Genomic DNA, 17,592 nt, shown 5'->3' on the forward strand with positions numbered 1-17,592 from the left:
ATTAGGGTGATATGGTACTACGAGGTCCCTAAGATAAGATGGGACCTGATTATTCAAAACCTTATAAGTAAGAAGAATAATTTTAAATTCTATTCTAGAATTAACAGGAAGCCAATGAAGAGAGGCCAACACGGGTGAGATATGCTCTCTCCTGCTAGTCCCCGTCAGTACTCTAGCTGCAGCATTTTGAATTAACTGAAGGCTTTTTAGGGAACTTTTAGGACAACCTGATAATAAAGAATTACAATAGTCCAGCCTAGAGGAAATAAATGCATGAATTAGTTTTTCAGCATCACTCTGAGACAAGACCTTTCTGATTTTAGAGATATTGCGTAAATGCAAAAAGGCAGTCCTACATATTTGTTTAATATGCGCTTTGAATGACATATCCTGATCAAAAATGACTCCAAGATTTCTCACAGTATTACTAGAGGTCAGGGAAATGCCATCCAGAGTAAAGATCTGGTTAGACACCATGCTTCTAAGATTTGTGGGGCCAAGTACAATAACTTCAGTTTTATCTGAGTTTAAAAGCAGGAAATTAGAGGTCATCCATGTCTTTATGTCTGTAAGACAATCCTGCAGTTTAGCTAATTGGTGTGTGTCCTCTGGCTTCATGGATAGATAAAGCTGGGTATCATCTGCGTAACAATGAAAATTTAAGCAATACCGTCTAATAATACTGCCTAAGGGAAGCATGTATAAAGTGAATAAAATTGGTCCTAGCACAGAACCTTGTGGAACTCCATAATTAACTTTAGTCTGTGAAGAAGATTCCCCATTTACATGAACAAACTGTAATCTATTAGACAAATATGATTCAAACCACCGCAGCGCAGTGCCTTTAATACCTATGACATGCTCTAATCTCTGTAATAAAATTTTATGGTCACAGTATCAAAAGCAGCACTGAGGTCCAACAGAACAAGCACAGAGATAAGTCCACTGTCCGAAGCCATAAGAAGATCATTTGTAACCTTCACTAATGCTGTTTCTGTACTATGATGAATTCTAAAACCTGACTGAAACTCTTCAAATAGACCATTCCTCTGCAGGTGATCAGTTAGCTGTTTTACAACCACCCTCTCAAAGATTCTTGAGAGAAAGGAAGGTTGGAGATTGGCCTATAATTAGCTAAAATAGCTGGGTCAAGTGATGGCTTTTTAAGTAATGGTTTAATTACTGCCACCTTAAAAGCCTGTGGTACATAGCCAACTAACAAAGATAAGTTGATCATATTTAAGATTGAAGCATTAAATAATGGTAGGACTTCCTTGAGCAGCCTGGCAGGAATGGGGTCTATAAACATGTTGATGGTTTGGATGAAGTAACTAATGAAAATAACTCAGAACAATCGGAGAGAAAGAGTCTAACCAAATACCGGCATCACTGAAAGCAGCCAAAGATAACGATACATCTTTGGGATGGTTATGAGTAATTTTTTTCTCTAATAGTCAAAATTTTGTTAGCAAAGAAAGTCATGAAGTCATTACTAGTTAAAGTTAATGGAATACTCAGCTCAATAGAGCTCTGACTCTTTGTCAGCCTGGCTACAGTGCTGAAAAAGAAACCTGGGGTTGTTCTTATTTTCTTCAATTAGTGATGAGTAGAAAGATGTCCTAGCTTTACAGAGGGCTTTTTTATAGAGCAACAAACTCTTTTTCCAGGCTAAGTGAAGATCTTCTAAATTAGTGAGACGCCATTTCCTCTCCAACTTACGGGTTATCTGCTTTAAGCTACGAGTTTGTGAGTTATACCACGGAGTCAGACACTTCTGATTAAAGCTCTCTTTTCAGAGGAGCTACAGCATCCAAAGTTGTCTTCAATGAGGATGTAAAACTATTGACGAGATACTCTAACTCCCTTACAGAGTTTAGGTAGCTACTCTGCTCTGTGTTGGTATATGACAATAGAGAACATAAAGAAGGAATCATATCCTTAAACCTAGTTACAGCGCTTTCTGAAAGACTTCTAGTGTAATGAATTATTCCCCACTGCTGGGTAGTCCATCAGAGTAAATGTAAATGTTATTAAGAAATGATCAGACAGAAGGGAGTTTTCAGGGAATACCGTTAAGTCTTCTATTTCCATACCATAAGTCAGAACAAGATCTAAGATATGATTAAAGTGGTGGGTGGACTCATTTACTTTTTGAGCAAAGCCGATAGAGTCTAATAATAGATTAAATGCAGTGTTGAGGCTGTCATTCTCAGCATCTGTGTGGATGTTAAAATCGCCCACTATAAGTATCTTATCTGAGCTAAGCACTAAGTCAGACAGAAGGTCTGAAAATTCACAGAGAAACTCACAGTAACGACCAGGTGGACGATAGATAATAACAAATAAAACTGGTTTTTGGGACTTCCAATTTGGATGGAAAAGACTAAGAGACAAGCTTTCAAATGAATTAAAGCTCTGTCTAGGTTTTTGATTATTAATAAGCTGGAATGGAAGATTGCTGCTAATCCTCCGCCCCGGCCCGTGCTACGAGCATTCTGACAGTTAGTGTGACTCGGGGGTGTTGACTCATTTAAACTAACATATTCATCCTGCTGTAACCAGGTTTCTGTAAGGCAGAATAAATCAATACGTTGATCAATTATTATATCATTTACCAACAGGGACTTAGAAGAGAGAGACCTAATGTTTAATAGACCACATTTAACTGTTTTAGTCTGTGGTGCAGTTGAAGGTGCTATATTATTTTTTCTTTTTTAATTTTTTTGCTTAATATATTTTTGCTGGTTATTGGTGGTCTGGAAGCAGGCACCGTCTCTACGGGGATGGGGTAATGAGGGGATGGCAGGGGGAGAGAAGCTGCAGAGAGGTGTATAAGACCACAGCTCTGCCTCCTGGTCCCAACGCTAGACAGTCACAGTTTGGAGGATCCAAGAAAATTGGCCAGATTTCTAGAAATGAGAGCTGCTCCATCCAAAGTGGGATGGATGCCGTCTCTCCTAACAAGACCAGGTTTTCCCCAGAAGCTTTGCCAATTATCAATGAAGCCCACCTCATTTTTTGGACACCACTCAGACAGCCAGCAACTCAAGGAGAACATGCGGCTAAACATGTCACTCCCGGTCTGATTGGGGAGGGGCCCAGAGAAAACAACAGAGTCCGACATTGTTTTTGCAAAGTTACACACCGATTTAATGTTAATTTTAGTGACCTCCGATTGGCGTAACCGAGTGTCATTACTGCCGACGTGAATTACAATCTTACCAAATTTACGCTTAGCCTTAGCCAGCAATTTCAAATTTCCTTCAATGTCGCCTGCTCTGGCCCCCGGAAGACAATTGACAATGGTTGCTGGTGTCGCTAACTTCACATTTCTCAAAACAGAGTCGCCAATAACCAGAGTTTGATCCTCGGCGAGTGTATCGTCGAGTGGGGAAAAACGGTTAGAGATGTGCACGGGTTGACGGTGTACACGGGGCTTCTGTTTAGGGCTACGCTTCCTCCTCACAGTCACCCAGTCAGCCTGCTTTCCCGACTGCCCGGGATCTGCCAGGGGGGAACTAACGGTGGCTAAGCTACCTTGGTCCGCACCGACTACAGGGGCCTGGTTAGCTGTAGAATTTTCCACGGTGCGGAGCCGAGTCTCCAATTCGCCCAGCCTGGCCTCCAAAGCTACGAATAAGCTGCACTTATTACAAGTACCATTACTGCTAAAGGAGGCCGAGGAACACTAAACATTTCACAACCAGAGCAGAAAAGTGCGGGAGAGACAGGAGAAGCCGCCATGCTAAATCAGCTAAAAGCTAGTAGCTACGCAACCTAGTGGATTCCTAAAAACACGCAAAGTGAATAATGTGTAAATAATTTAGAGGTGATTCAGCAGAAGGAGTGCTTTAGTTAAGGCACCAGACAGGCCATGAAGCAGCACAAGTAACGCACGGCAACAGCGAACGCACGACAACGGTGCAAAAATAAAATAAAAATCCACTAGACAGGCTGTGGAGCAGCACAGGTAACGCACGACAACAGTGGTAAAAAAAAAAAATAAAAATCCACTAGACAGGCTGCGGAGCAGCACAGGTAACGCACGACAACGGTGGTAAAAAAAATTAAATAAAAATCCACTAGACAGGCCGTGGAACAGCACAGGTAACGCACGACAACGGTGGCAAAAAACAAAATAAAAATCCACTAGACAGGCCGTGGAACAGCACAGGTAACGCACGACAACGGGGGCAAAAAACAAAATAAAAATCCACTAGACAGGCCGTGGAACAGCACAGGTAACGCACGACAACGGTGGCAAAAAACAAAATAAAAATCCACTAGACAGGCCGTGGAACAGCACAGGTAACGCACGACAACGGTGGCAAAAAATAAAATAAAAATCCACTAGACAGGCCGTGGAACAGCACAGGTAACGCACGACAACGGTGGCAAAAAATAAAATAAAAATCCACTAGACAGGCCGTGGAACAGCACAGGTAACGCACGACAACGGTGGCAAAAAATAAAATAAAAATCCACTAGACAGGCTGTGGAGCAGCACAGGTAACGCACGACAACGGCGGCAAAAAACAAATAAAAATCCACTAGACAGGCTGTGGAGCAGCACAGGTAACGCACGACAACGGTGGTAAAAAATAAAATCCACTAGACAGGCTGTGGAGCAGCACAGGTAACGCACGACAACAGTGGTAAAAAATAAAAATCCACTAGACAGGCTGTGGAGCAGCACAGGTAACGCACGACAACGGTGGTAAAAAATAAAAATCCACTAGACAGGCTGTGGAGCAGCACAGGTAACGCACGACAACGGTGGTAAAAAATAAAATAAAAATCCACTAGACAGGCTGTGGAGCAGCACAGGTAACGCACGACAACAGTGGTAAAAAATAAAATAAAAATCCACTGGACAGGCTGTGGAGCAGCACAGGTAACGCACGACAACAGTGGTAAAAATAAAATAAAAATCCACTGGACAGGCTGTGGAGCAGCACAGGTAACACACGACAACAGTGGTAAAAAATAAAATAAAAATCCACTGGACAGGCTGTGGAGCAGCACAGGTAACGCACGACAACAGTGGTAAAAATAAAATAAAAATCCACTGGACAGGCTGTGGAGCAGCACAGGTAACGCACGACAACAGTGGTAAAAAATAAAATAAAAATCCACTGGACAGGCTGTGGAGCAGCACAGGTAACGCACGACAACGGTGCTAAAATAAAATAAAAATCCACTGGACAGGCTGTGGAGCAGCACAGGTAACGCACGACAACAGTGCTAAAAAATAAAATAAAAATCCACTGGACAGGCTGGAGCAGCACAGGTAACGCACGACAACGGTGCTAAAATAAAATAAAAATCCACTGGACAGGCTGTGGAGCAGCACAGGTAACACACGACAACAGTGGTAAAAAATAAAATAAAAATCCACTGGACAGGCTGTGGAGCAGCACAGGTAACACACGACAACGGTGCTAAAATAAAATAAAAATCCACTGGACTCATCTGAATGATTATAACGAGATGTTTAATCTAGAGCTGCTCATAAGAAGGAATGTACATGCAACTGTTTTACCAAGCCATTAAAATATAAACATGACAAATAATTACCTTTTAGACTATTCCAAATATGTTCTCCACCTCATGCAGTGCACAAGAGAGAGAGAAAAAAGTTCCAACTGAAATGGTTGTCTGTGATTCCGGAAGCGATTAGGGGCATTTTCAACAGCCAACTCTGATAGAAAATGATTAATCTGCTATGAAATAATTATTTTATATATGCAGCATAGCACAGCGTCCAGCGGAACAAAGCACGGCGTCCAGCTGAGAACACAGCTGCTGGGATTGTCATGACGAAGTGCATGCAAGTGCGTGGATCAAAGCCGTGCAAGTGTCAGGGCACCTTTACAGTGATCCAAGAAGTGTCTGAGAGCAACTCTGAACAAGGACGGGACAGAAACATTTATCTTTGTGAGGAGGCGGGGTGACCCCGTTTCTAGATGTGACACAGTCTTCTAAGAGCTGTGATAGGTTCTCAAAAAAGGCAAAGAGAAAACAAACAAAAAAAACAAATGCGCTCCATGCGCCTAGTTATGAATGGACAGTAAATAAACTGGTCATATAACTTGACTGTATTAAGAAATATGCAATTGTGAAAATAATTTAATATCATGATGATAAAAGTCAGCAAAATTAAATGAATTGTTACACAGCTTCAAAATGTCTAAATGTACCTCATTCACATGCTGATTATTATATTTATTAGCTTATTGTTATTTTTGCTCTCCATGCTGGAAATTGTGCACAAATGATGAGTGTGAGAAGCACTGGTACGTGCTGCAATCCAAAGTGAGAGCAGAAATTGCAGAACGCAAGCAAAGTTTTCCTCAAACAGGTGAGTTTAGGCTCTGGCTGCTGGCATCACTTACTTTGATATTAATAATTGTATGAATGTTATAGAATTTACATGAAATATACATTTTCCGATAGCCAGGTATCACAATATTGTTATTGCCTTCATCTCAGGTGTTATTGTGTTACTACGCTGAGTGGGAATCGTAAGCTCATTCCTAATGAGGTCATCCACAAACATTATCTCTGCACCATCAAGTCGATAGCATGTTACTGACGGAGTACTTGGTCGATTTTATGCAGAAGCTAGACAGGTGAATAGCGAACTTTATAAGAAAACAAGCCTGATGACTCTTCATCACGGACTTAACAGTCATCTCCAGTCGATCGATGGGATGTCAGTTGGTGCAGTATGACAGTAATAATAAAGAGTTGAAACTTGAGATTGATTTTTCAGTTTTAGTATGTTTGACAAACTCCCAATTTTCTTGTTAACCATATAATAAAGCAGTTATAGACTTTTGATTTCGGTGTACACGTGATTAAGCGGACCTGGTCAGGATGGGGTTCACCGAGGCCTTGTTGACGAGGTTCACCTCATCAAAAGTCTATAATTGTATATTATCAACCAAAGTTATCAAGCACACACCAAAACTAATAAAGGCCATGGTACAAATTACACTGGTCTAGAATGTTTGTCTGCTTCAGAGATAAAATGTCCTAAAAAAGTTTTTATTGTGCTGAATTCAAACACAACAGCCAAAATGGCTGATTGGTTAGTGTTTCCATATTTAAGATTTTCTATTTTTAGGCCATGTATATTGTGTATTGCTTGGTCTGCTGAGTCGGTGACTGGAACCTGGATGATTGGCAGAAAGTGAATAAAAGAATGAATAAATGAATATTGTATAGCAACAAGGATAACTAATTTTACAGCAAAAATGTGTTTGTTACTAAGTCCTTATGGGACCACGAGCAAATGAAAGTTAAATTATGCAGCTAAATTAACACACTTATAATTCATAACATTGATTGATTCATTTATTTTTTATACCCATTTATTCCAATTAAGGGTCACAGTGGGACTGGAGTGTGTCCCAGCAGTCACTGGGCAAGAGGCAGTGTACACCCTGGACAGCCTGCCTCTCCATCGCACAGCTAATTCATAATGTGTAGACTGCACTTTACATTCATGTTATTATGTGCTTTTGACTCCAGTCTATCTGTGGTAGGCAGCTAAAACATCCCACATTTTATCAGTGACCAAACAGTCATGAAATGTATTATATTAAAGGTACTGCATGTGTCCTCTGCAGTGGGACTGCTGGGCCTCCTTAAGTGGCGGACTCGACCTGAACTCTTGAAAGATAACCTGGAGAAACTGAAACTCATCGATGGGGAGGAGGTGGTCAAGGTAAGTACATTTATAGAGGTGTGTCTGTGTGACAGATGCAGACATGCAGGCTCACTGGGCCTCTACTCTGTGTGCAGTTTCTACAGGACACTCTGGACGCTTTGTTCAACATCATGATGGAATACTCTCAGATGAGCGACTATGACATCCTCCTGTTTGATGCTTTGGTGAGTGTGCTTTATTTGTGGTTCTAACTCTGGATTGCTTGTCAACAGGTGCACCTGATGTCTTCCCAGGAGGCTTATCGCCACCTCCCTGTCTTCTTCCAAACATTGTGTCAGATGAATGTATATAACTTCTCATCTGCACTTGTAGATGTAATCTGCTTTAAAAACACGTAACCGGCTCTGTTCCTCCCTTTCCATCAGATATACATCATCGGTCTGATCGCTGACAGAAAGTTCCAGCACTTCAACACCGTGTTAGAGGCCTACATCAAGCAACATTTCAGTGCCACACTGGCATATAAGTAGGTCATTTCCTGCCTGAGAAACAACATCTTGTCATCTCTTTTGCTGAAGTCTTACTCTTTCATGTATATATATATATATAGTTTACATACCCTGGCAGAATTTGTGCTTTTTTGGCCATTTTTAAGAGAATATGAATGACAACACAAAAACTTTTTTTCTCTCATGGTTGGTGGTTGGGTGAAGCCATTTATTGTCAAACAACTGTTTCCTCTTTTTTAATCAAAATGACAAGAGAACTACCCAAATGACCCTGATCCAAAGTTTACATACCCCTGTTCTTAATACTGTGTATTTCCCCTTTAACATCAACGACAGCTTGGAGTCTTTTGTGGTAGTTGTGCACTCCCATGACAAAAAAAACAAAACAAAAAAAAAACTTTTATTAGACACTCCCAATAAAATAAAAAAATGATAATAGGTTTTTGTTTGTTTTTGTTTTCTGTTTTTTTGCATGGGAGCGCTTAGGCTGTGCAGATTTTTGTCTTAATATTAAATATTAAAGTTCCAGGTCATTCCAGGGTCTTAAACTATCTTGTTAGGCTTTTGACTGGGGCTGGAGAGCTAAAAGCCTTGAAAAAGAACTGTGTTGTACAACTTCTTGCGGGTACTGGCACTCTGTAACTCCAGTGGAGTTGATTTTGCGATGTGGTGCAGCCTAACTTTGTGAAATACAGACACCACTCAATTCCAAAGAATTGTGAAACAAAAGCGCATAACAAGTGGATGGAAATGCGCACAAATGCACTCTTCCTTTTGCTGCATTAATGAAAATTCGCTTGAGTTGCGATACTAGTTGGATGGAAATACACCTAATGAGAGAGAGTTCCTCCTGTAATAACATTACACGTAAGTACATTTGTTACCATGACATATTACAAATGGTAAAATTGCCAAAATTATTGTTCAGTCTTATTTATGAAAGGTAATCCTACACGATCTGGTTTCTATACTGCACCGGTTATTGCAATCGTAAGCAGCACAAATTTGCTCACTCTCCATTGACTCCTGTTGACACCAGTGCAAGCCTGTTGTGAAGAGACCCATCCAATATGGCGGTGACGCTGGACTATGTTGCAGCACGTTATGAGGCGTCTAATGTCTATGCATTCACCCCCAGAGATGCTGGGAGTCCAGGGGCCGGACAAAATCGTGGCATTTACCCAATGACTGTCGAGCACCGCTGGACTGATAGTATTGCACACCGGGCATTTGCCCGGTGGCCTGATGGCCTACTGGCCTGCGGATTTTTTTTTTTTTTTTTTACGAAGTAAAGTGAGCTGTGAGCTTTTCATCCGTGTTTTTTTTTGTTTTTTTTTTTGTAGCAGCTATGACTCGTCACCTCTTAAAGCGCAGTGATAACAGCACACCTGCACTGAGCTTTACAAAGACATTTTTATGCTTTTTTCCTCCTTTATTTAGAGCTGAGCTGAGCCGCTCCGTATCTGCACATTAAAACAGCTGATCCTCCGTGACGCGTCAACAACTAACACTATTTTCCACTCAAATGCACCTAAACTCTCTTTCTGAGGACCACATGATGTGAAAACGCAATAAAAGTTTCTGACCTGTAAATCTGGTCATGTTTTCTGCATAAATAAATGTTATCCATTCTTTGTGCTCAAACGCCAAAGCAGGGTCGAATCCAGATGGAATGGGGGCGTGGGGCAAGGATGACCCCCCCCTCACAACACCCCTAGATTAAAGGTCTGGTTTTGAAGCCTTTTTTTACTACAACTACTACTACTACTTAAAATAATAATAATTTCGACAAGTAAAATGTTTAAGAAAATTTAAATGTTAGAAAAATGTTAGAAAGAATTTAATAGTTACATTTATTAATAATGTACGTTACAAATTACACATTTTACTGTTACAGTGCTGTCAACAGTTAAATATGAGGTCAAGAAAGAGGTCTTTATTTTACTTTTTCTAAAACAAGTATATATTTTCATTGAAGTCAAGAAAGGGTGACTATAGTGAGGCAGGGACCACTACAGCCATGACAGTAAGTGAAGGTTAACTTCAGCTATTAATTGATGAACAGCAACCTAACTTGTTCATAAATCAGACATCTGTGTGTGAGAGAGACATCTGATCTTCTGGTCCGAAGTAAAGTGCTGTCTAACTGGGTCAACTCAGATATGAATTAAGGTTGGATATTATTTTCGTTCGCGCTAACTCTGCCAGTCACGTAACCTAGCCTAGCAATGTAACCTGTGCAATGGTGTGCATGGCTACTACCATGCTGTCGCCGCCAGGTTGTTTCTTTATTCTTTATTCTATTTGTGTGATGGTCGTGCGTCGGTCATACGAAGTGCGGTGTTTTGCACAGTCTGCGGGTGTGGGTGGCGTAGTATAACGGCGTCCCTGTCTAAATGTATTTTCCCAAGTCCTGGCATAATTTCACATACCTAACATTTTACTTTAAATTGAGGGTCATTCTCTAAGTTGAATAGCAACACAATTGGTATTAAAGAAATCCTTGATGTTACTTTGTAGCTGTAGTGAGATAGACAACTGTCTCCATCTTGTGGCCTTTTGTGTATTGCAGTTTCAAAAGTTCAATCTTTGTATCCAGTCATTGGTCCAAGTCATGATATATTATTTATAGTATAGCCTACAGTATTTCTATAACAAATGTTTTTATATAATTTCTATTTCTAAATTTAAGTAACAAGGCTTGAATGAACGGCTTATTATGTCTAAAAAGTAATGTGACCTACTGTCAATATATCGTACTTTTGATTAAGCCTATGATAACTGTATTTCGGGAGAACTTTTCATAATGCTTCTTATAGTGTTAAAATGTATGTGTCCTCCTGGTGCACATTGATCGGGTTAAGGGGACCAAAAAAAAAAAAAAACACACTGTCATAGCAGGCTTAATTTTTTTCCCCTTCGATACCTGGTGGTGGCCTGGTCTTGGTTAAAAATGCCTGGCCTGAAAAATTTCCCCAGTCCAGCCCTGCTGTCGAGTTTCGAGACAATGAAAAAACTTTCCAGGCAGTCCCATTTAAGTGAACTGACACTTGGCTTCTACAGGAAAATGGCACTGAGCATAGACCATATAGAAAAAGATTTATGAGAAGTTAACAAAATAGAGTTAGTCAATATGTGATAAGTAGCTGATTCTAACAAACTCATTTTCAAGATGAACATGTTCTAATGCTTAGTAGTCAATGAAATGTTAAACTGTACTATGTGACACTTAAGTTTTTGACATTTTAGGGGAAGCTGAGCTTCCCTTGCAGTCTTAGAGACGTCACCTCTGTTCACACTGATATTCAGCGGTTCGCAGCTGACTCGGACCCGGCGCACGAGGGGGGGCGTTTGGGGGCGACGCCCCCTCCACGTCATCAACCTCGCCCCCTCGGATATGAAGAGTTATCAAAAAGAAAAATAAAAAAGAAAGAAAAAGAAATACTGGAAAATATAGCGCCTCGCAGTTTCGCGATTTTTTTAGTCCATTTTGCATGCTTTTTTTTTTTTTTTTTTACAGCGCATTGTGCTCTGCGTCCTCATCAAGCAGGCCGGTGTTCTGTTGAGAGGACGGGACACCTGTTGCGGCACCGCGAAGGGAGAGCACGCGCATTGTGTTCTGCGTGTCTGTTTATAGAATCTTCTCGCCCAGAAGAAAAAAGAATGCCAACAACTACCCATAACTGTGTTCTTCACTCGGAAAAAGACACCTGCAGCGAGGTGTGAGTGGAAAAAGGTACAACAGCAGCGCGGCGCCAGGACGAAGAGGCGCGATCAGAGGAACTGTGAAATACTGGTCAGTCACTATTAATAATTTCTTATGTGTCCAACCTCGTAGGTTGATCGTTAAAATGAAATTTGTTAGTTCTAAAAGCCATCATAATTATTTATAGGAAAATGTTCTATTTTTATTTCTCAAACAAATGTTTGGGCCTGAAAACAGTTGGTCTTATTTTTCTACTAAGGTTTTGAACTTTGAGAGTGTTTACCCATGAGAGAAAAGTGAGAAAATGTTAATGCCTGTTTGTAAGTGTATAAAGTGTGTAGTGAGGGGTTTTACAGCCTTAAAACATTTATAATAATTGTAAAAAATAACTGACTACTTCGCGGATTTCGCCTTTTGCGGGCTATTTTTAGAAGTAACTCCCGCGATAACGAGGGGACCACTGTATATCTACATGAAAGGTTTATCTTTGACCCGTTGTGTGACTGTCATGCCCTGCGCTGTGTTTGCGCTTGTGATGGAAGGCTGTATGTGGGGTTAATCTATTGTCTCGTGTCGTTTCTCAGATCAGTTGGTTTGGTTTTGTGGTATGCAGGAGACCGAGGGTCTATAGAGGGTTTTCAATCACGTGACCGATTTGCTGCAGGACAGGTGCCGTCTCCATTCTGGATTACAAGGAGGCTGGCGCGTGATAGAAAAATGGAGAGAGTGTATGGTTATTACAATGCTTTAAATCCTCGAGATAAAGCTATTTATCGTGATAGATGTGTAGCAGTTGGTTCAGTGGATCCGTACCAGATAGTGAATTTAGTGTTGATGTAATGAACTGGCCGACAGTGTCCACTGCTATGTTCTGAACTAGGAAGCTGCCGACCAGGTCAGCAACGCCGGCCTCCTGAGGAGCATCACAGCAAGGCTCTGACAGCGGAGGTCTCTTGAAGTCCTGAGCAATTTCTCTCACCAGGCGCTGGAAGGGCAGCTTGAGGATCAGCAGCTCCGTGCTCGAGGACCACAATGTAAATAAGCATCCGTATTGGAAGCGTTCTTGTGTTATCCTAGGCAGTATTTTTATGTATTCTTATATAAATTTATTGCAGAATAAAATAAAACAAAATTCTGGGCTTCTTCACCCCGGTGTTAAAGCTTCTGCAAGTGTTCGCCAAATGCACGTAGCGTATCACAGTGGCCACCGCGTCGTAATCCAGAATGGCCGCGGGACACAAAATGACGTGACCGATACGTCACATGAAAACCCTCTATACGTTCAAATAATAATTAAAAAATACTGTCATTACTCTTAGTCAGTCTCTTACAACGGTGTAGTCTAAATACACAAGCTTTCTAGGAGTGCACCCAATTCATTACGCACGCTCAGAGGCATGTCCCCTCCAGTGCGCACTTTTTTTTGGGGGGGGGGGGCGACCCCGCCCCCTGTGATAAACTCATCGCCCCCTTAATATTTATTTTCTGGCGCCGGGCCTGAGCTGATTTGCAGTAAAACTACCAGAAGTCTGGCACCAAAGATGTCCTACATCTCAGCAGGAATTTCAGTATTATACAACTGATCGAATTAGTCCACTGAGACAGTACAGAGGCAGTACAGCAAAGTCATCGGTCAAGAGTGTGTTGGGACAGGGTGAAGCTACTCTTATTCCTCTACAAGCAGGCCAACCATCATGACACAACACATGGTGTCATATTTGTTGACCTGCTTACACATTCCTCAAACAAATGCCTCTTTGTCCACCCTCAGAGTCAGCATCTAAAATGCTGCAGTGCATCCAGGTACCATGGAAAGTGCATGCGTTTAGACATTTTAGGGTGCCCGAGTGTGTCATCACCAAACACTGCCTGCTCTGCAAAAGAGAAGCTCATGCACTTATATGCTCAACCCCAAACACTTCTGTCTACTACTTCCTATCTATTAATTCATGTGTTTCTGTTCTGTTGCCACCAGGTAAAGCAATTGTTTGCACTTGAAATGTCTTCAGTCATAATTTAAAGACCATGTCTGACTACTTCTGTTCTTTACTTGCCCTACATCTTGTCTTGTTTCCCTTGAGCTGCTTTCCCCTCCTCTCTGCCTCCTTTGCCAAAATATCTCTGCCACTCTCCTCCTCTTTGCTCTTATCTCTTCCTGTCTATTCCTCCCTCCATGCATTCATCAGTCTCTTCATCAGAACTCCACTGCCCCCCTGCCAGTGTGTTGGTGTTCACCCTCTTTAAGGGGACACTGCAGCTTAACGCCTGTCAGCCCAGAGGCAGTTATGTAAAACTCTCTTAACTCCCTCTTACTACATTTTAAACTCCCCATCTCGCGCTCAGAAATCCTCCTGAGTCTGGATTTCAACTATGCACCAAAACAAAAACAGGGTGGGCTGAATGGTAATAATGCTGGTTGCAAGGCAGCTGGATGGCACTGAGGCCACATTAAAGTTTATTCCACAAACTCAGTTTTTTGCTTTGAGGACATATCACTGAAGAGGATTGCATAGATTTAATCCAGTTAACGTGACATCCTCTATTGCAATTTTATGAAGATTTCTAAGCCAAAAGTCTGCGGGCCCGCTGTTTTATGTGATTATCATTGCGCTACTACTGCATGTCATTCAGATAATGCGGAGGAGCAGTCTGTTGAAGATTGGGTTGTAAACTCAAAGTGAACTCTGTGCCACACACAGCCTTTTCCGACTGCTGTTACACTCCAGAATATTAATATGTGTGTCTAACGTTGCCTCTAAAGTATTCCATCTTTGGAGTATGAATTTTTTTAAAGCACAGCAGCAGAGGTCAAATGAAATGTCTGTTCACTGTGTAAAAGATTAAATTTACTTGAATAAGATTTACAGTTTCTACTTGGCAATTCTAAAAATAAGTTATATTTTCTTATTTTGTCATTGATTTTACTGCAATCTTCATGATAAATACAACATCAATATTGTGCCAACTGTTATTAGAACAGAGCAGGTGGCTCTATGGGGTAACATTGCACTACCAATACATAACCTGGGGTTTCATGCTTCATGTTTCCTGTTTCTGTTCTTGGAAAAAACAGTTCATCTGCAGTGTCGCAGTGCCGGTCTTGACTGGCAAACGTACCTGTGATGGACTGGTATCCTATCCAGCAGGAGTTGTAGACTCCCATCTGCTTCACGGTATTATATCTGAGGATAAGCACAGGCACAGTGAGCCTCAGGGGCTTGTATAGGACTAAGAAAGGACTAATTATATTCCCCACAAAAATACTCTGTCGATCCATCATCTATCCATCTGTCCATCATCTGCCCATAATTCTTGTAAGCATAGCTCCTACTAAACCTTCGGCCCGTGTCAATTAAACCTCACAGAGTGATGTAAAGATCACCTCCGATTCAACAACTTCCAAAGGAGATAATTGGAATTTTGGGTTTAATTGATGAATCACCTTACACTGACCTCAAAAATTACTTGATTGATTTCACTGAAACTTCGCACAGTTATAGTGAACCAAATGACGATCTGCATAAAATAAACCATAATTCTAGTTTGTCATCTTCCGGGGAAGATAATTGTAAATTTGTGTTTAATTAATGGATCATATTATTAACCGACTGAGCAAGCGAGGTTAATAATTCGTTTATTATATGGTTATTATATGGCTATTACACACAGACCTACGGTAACGCCTGAATATGAAAGCTGCTGACAGTTTTGGGCTTGACCTGTTCTCTTCACTTCCATGAAGGACTTGCTAACAGACGGTCCGGTCGTTAGCTGGTAAGCTTTCAATCTGTGTGTTTTTCCTGATGCTGTTTAGATATTTATGGAGTATATTCATGTCATGGTTTTTCTAATAATGTTTTTAGCTTTTTGGTTTGTAACAAATAGGATACGCATTTTGGACCGATTGTCATGGTACCCGGTCGGATTTGGAAAAATATTCGACCGGAAATCAGCCAATCAGAGTGCGCGTAGTGTCGCAGCCATATAATAATGGATGATATTGTCTTTGTAAGTGTGACTGCTCCAAAACCACATGAACAGAGGCTAAGTATGACTCCCACTTATGTATATTACACACCAGCCGCCATATGACAGAGCAGGTGGTATCATTTTGTGAGCTTGATCTCAAAGATCTGTAGTATAGACTAAATGTTCATTTAGGCCCTGATAGTCAAAATTTTATAGAGTGATACCTTGTCTTCACTAAAGAACCTGTGCAAGGAGCTTCTTCACCTACTTAAGAGCATGTGTACACATGAGCAGGACTCAAGCCATGGGCCCTTTACTTCAGAAACTGGTTCTGCATTCAAATCAACAATATTTAACTCGAGATTTGCTCTTGTCTCTTTGAACCCCTTTACTTCAGGTGACCTTATTTCATATTTTAAAATCAGCTCTCAATTAACCAGTGTGTCAGCCACTGAAATCATGGCGGCTCTTTTCAAAATGAAATTGAGCAACTTTGTTGCACTTTTATTTTCATGTTTCATGAACTTGAAAATAGTAGTTGGGGAATAACTTTCTAACCCGTGAACTATCAAAAATTGAAAGAGAGTTCCTTCCTTCACTGTTTATTTTTGTTTCTTATCTCACCCTTCCAGGAAGCTGATGTTGGTGTTGAAGAGGTATCTGGATGTGTCCAGTCGAGGGGAACAGTGTGAGCCCATCCTGCGTACCCTCAAAGCACTCGAGTACATCTTCAAGTTCATCGTTCGCTCACGCATGCTCTACTCCCAGTGAGTGTTTGTGTCAGTTTCTGTTGACTGATTGTTATGAGAATGATTTCTAATTTCCTTTAGACCTACAAGGATACAAGTGCAGATTCTCACACCAAGTCCAGTGACATTTTATTGCCAGGATAATCATCTCTGACAGCTCAGTGAGAGAGGGACGCTGATTACAGCACTAATGTTGCTAATAAGCATTGATGATGAAGTGCAGTGTCCGAATGGGAGCTAATGATAGTGTAGGGCTGCTGAATAGGCAGACAAAGTTGCACCCCTGAGCCAAGCCAAGACCTATAAACACAACTTATAAGGGCAGTGCAGTTTTTGATGCTTACAGATCACAAAGTATAATTTGATTAGGTGTCTCGATGAAGGAGAAGAAGATGGGCCTTTCATAGTCAACCAATCCTCATTAACAGCATGGTGTATTTGTGGCTAGCACTGTTGCCTCACAGCAAGAAGGTCATGGGTTCAGTTCCCACCTGTGGCCTTTCTGTGTGGAGTTTTCTTGTTTTCCCCGTGTTTGTGTGGGTTTCCTCTCAGAGCACCCGGCCACAGCCAGACCGCTTTGGAAATGTAAAGAAACAAGCTCATTTCAAGCTACATGTATCCTCAGCTACACCTGCTCCTAATTTCTATAATGCATGTGATAATTTTATTCCCTGGTGACAAGATCACACATGTCCATCACATTTTTAAATTGGTGAAAACTCAAAGGTTGTTTCAGATATCTATTTATGTAACTGCAGCATATTGTGTTTTCATCAACCACAAATTTATTCACTGCACTTGTTTACTGCACTGTTAGGCATACGTAAAAATTTCATAGGATAACTATGATGCCTTTGTGGGATGAGACAGTCTTTGGATGGTCTTTCAACATGAGGTTCCAGTGCTTCTTTTGGTGGGTCTGTGGTGCTTGGGTCCTCCTGGCATTTAGGTTTTAATCATGAGAGTGAAAAATTACCCAATGGA

The 17,592-nt window shown here is 41.1% G+C and overlaps 1 protein-coding gene across 2 annotated transcripts in view; it reads left to right on the plus strand.

Annotated features, from left to right (window-relative positions):
- Positions 1 to 17,592, plus strand: part of LOC117519806 (dedicator of cytokinesis protein 2-like) — a 406,014-nt gene that overhangs the window by 52,057 nt on the left and 336,365 nt on the right. For both annotated transcript variants that reach the window (XM_034181049.1, XM_034181050.1), the window contains exons 18-21: positions 7,635 to 7,732; positions 7,810 to 7,899; positions 8,101 to 8,201; positions 16,492 to 16,626. In XM_034181049.1, the coding sequence (XP_034036940.1) occupies positions 7,635 to 7,732; positions 7,810 to 7,899; positions 8,101 to 8,201; positions 16,492 to 16,626 (424 nt within the window). The remainder of the gene's footprint in view (positions 1 to 7,634; positions 7,733 to 7,809; positions 7,900 to 8,100; positions 8,202 to 16,491; positions 16,627 to 17,592) is intronic.

Source organism: Thalassophryne amazonica, chromosome 11, assembly GCF_902500255.1.
Source record: "Thalassophryne amazonica chromosome 11, fThaAma1.1, whole genome shotgun sequence".
Taxonomy (NCBI): domain Eukaryota; kingdom Metazoa; phylum Chordata; class Actinopteri; order Batrachoidiformes; family Batrachoididae; genus Thalassophryne; species Thalassophryne amazonica.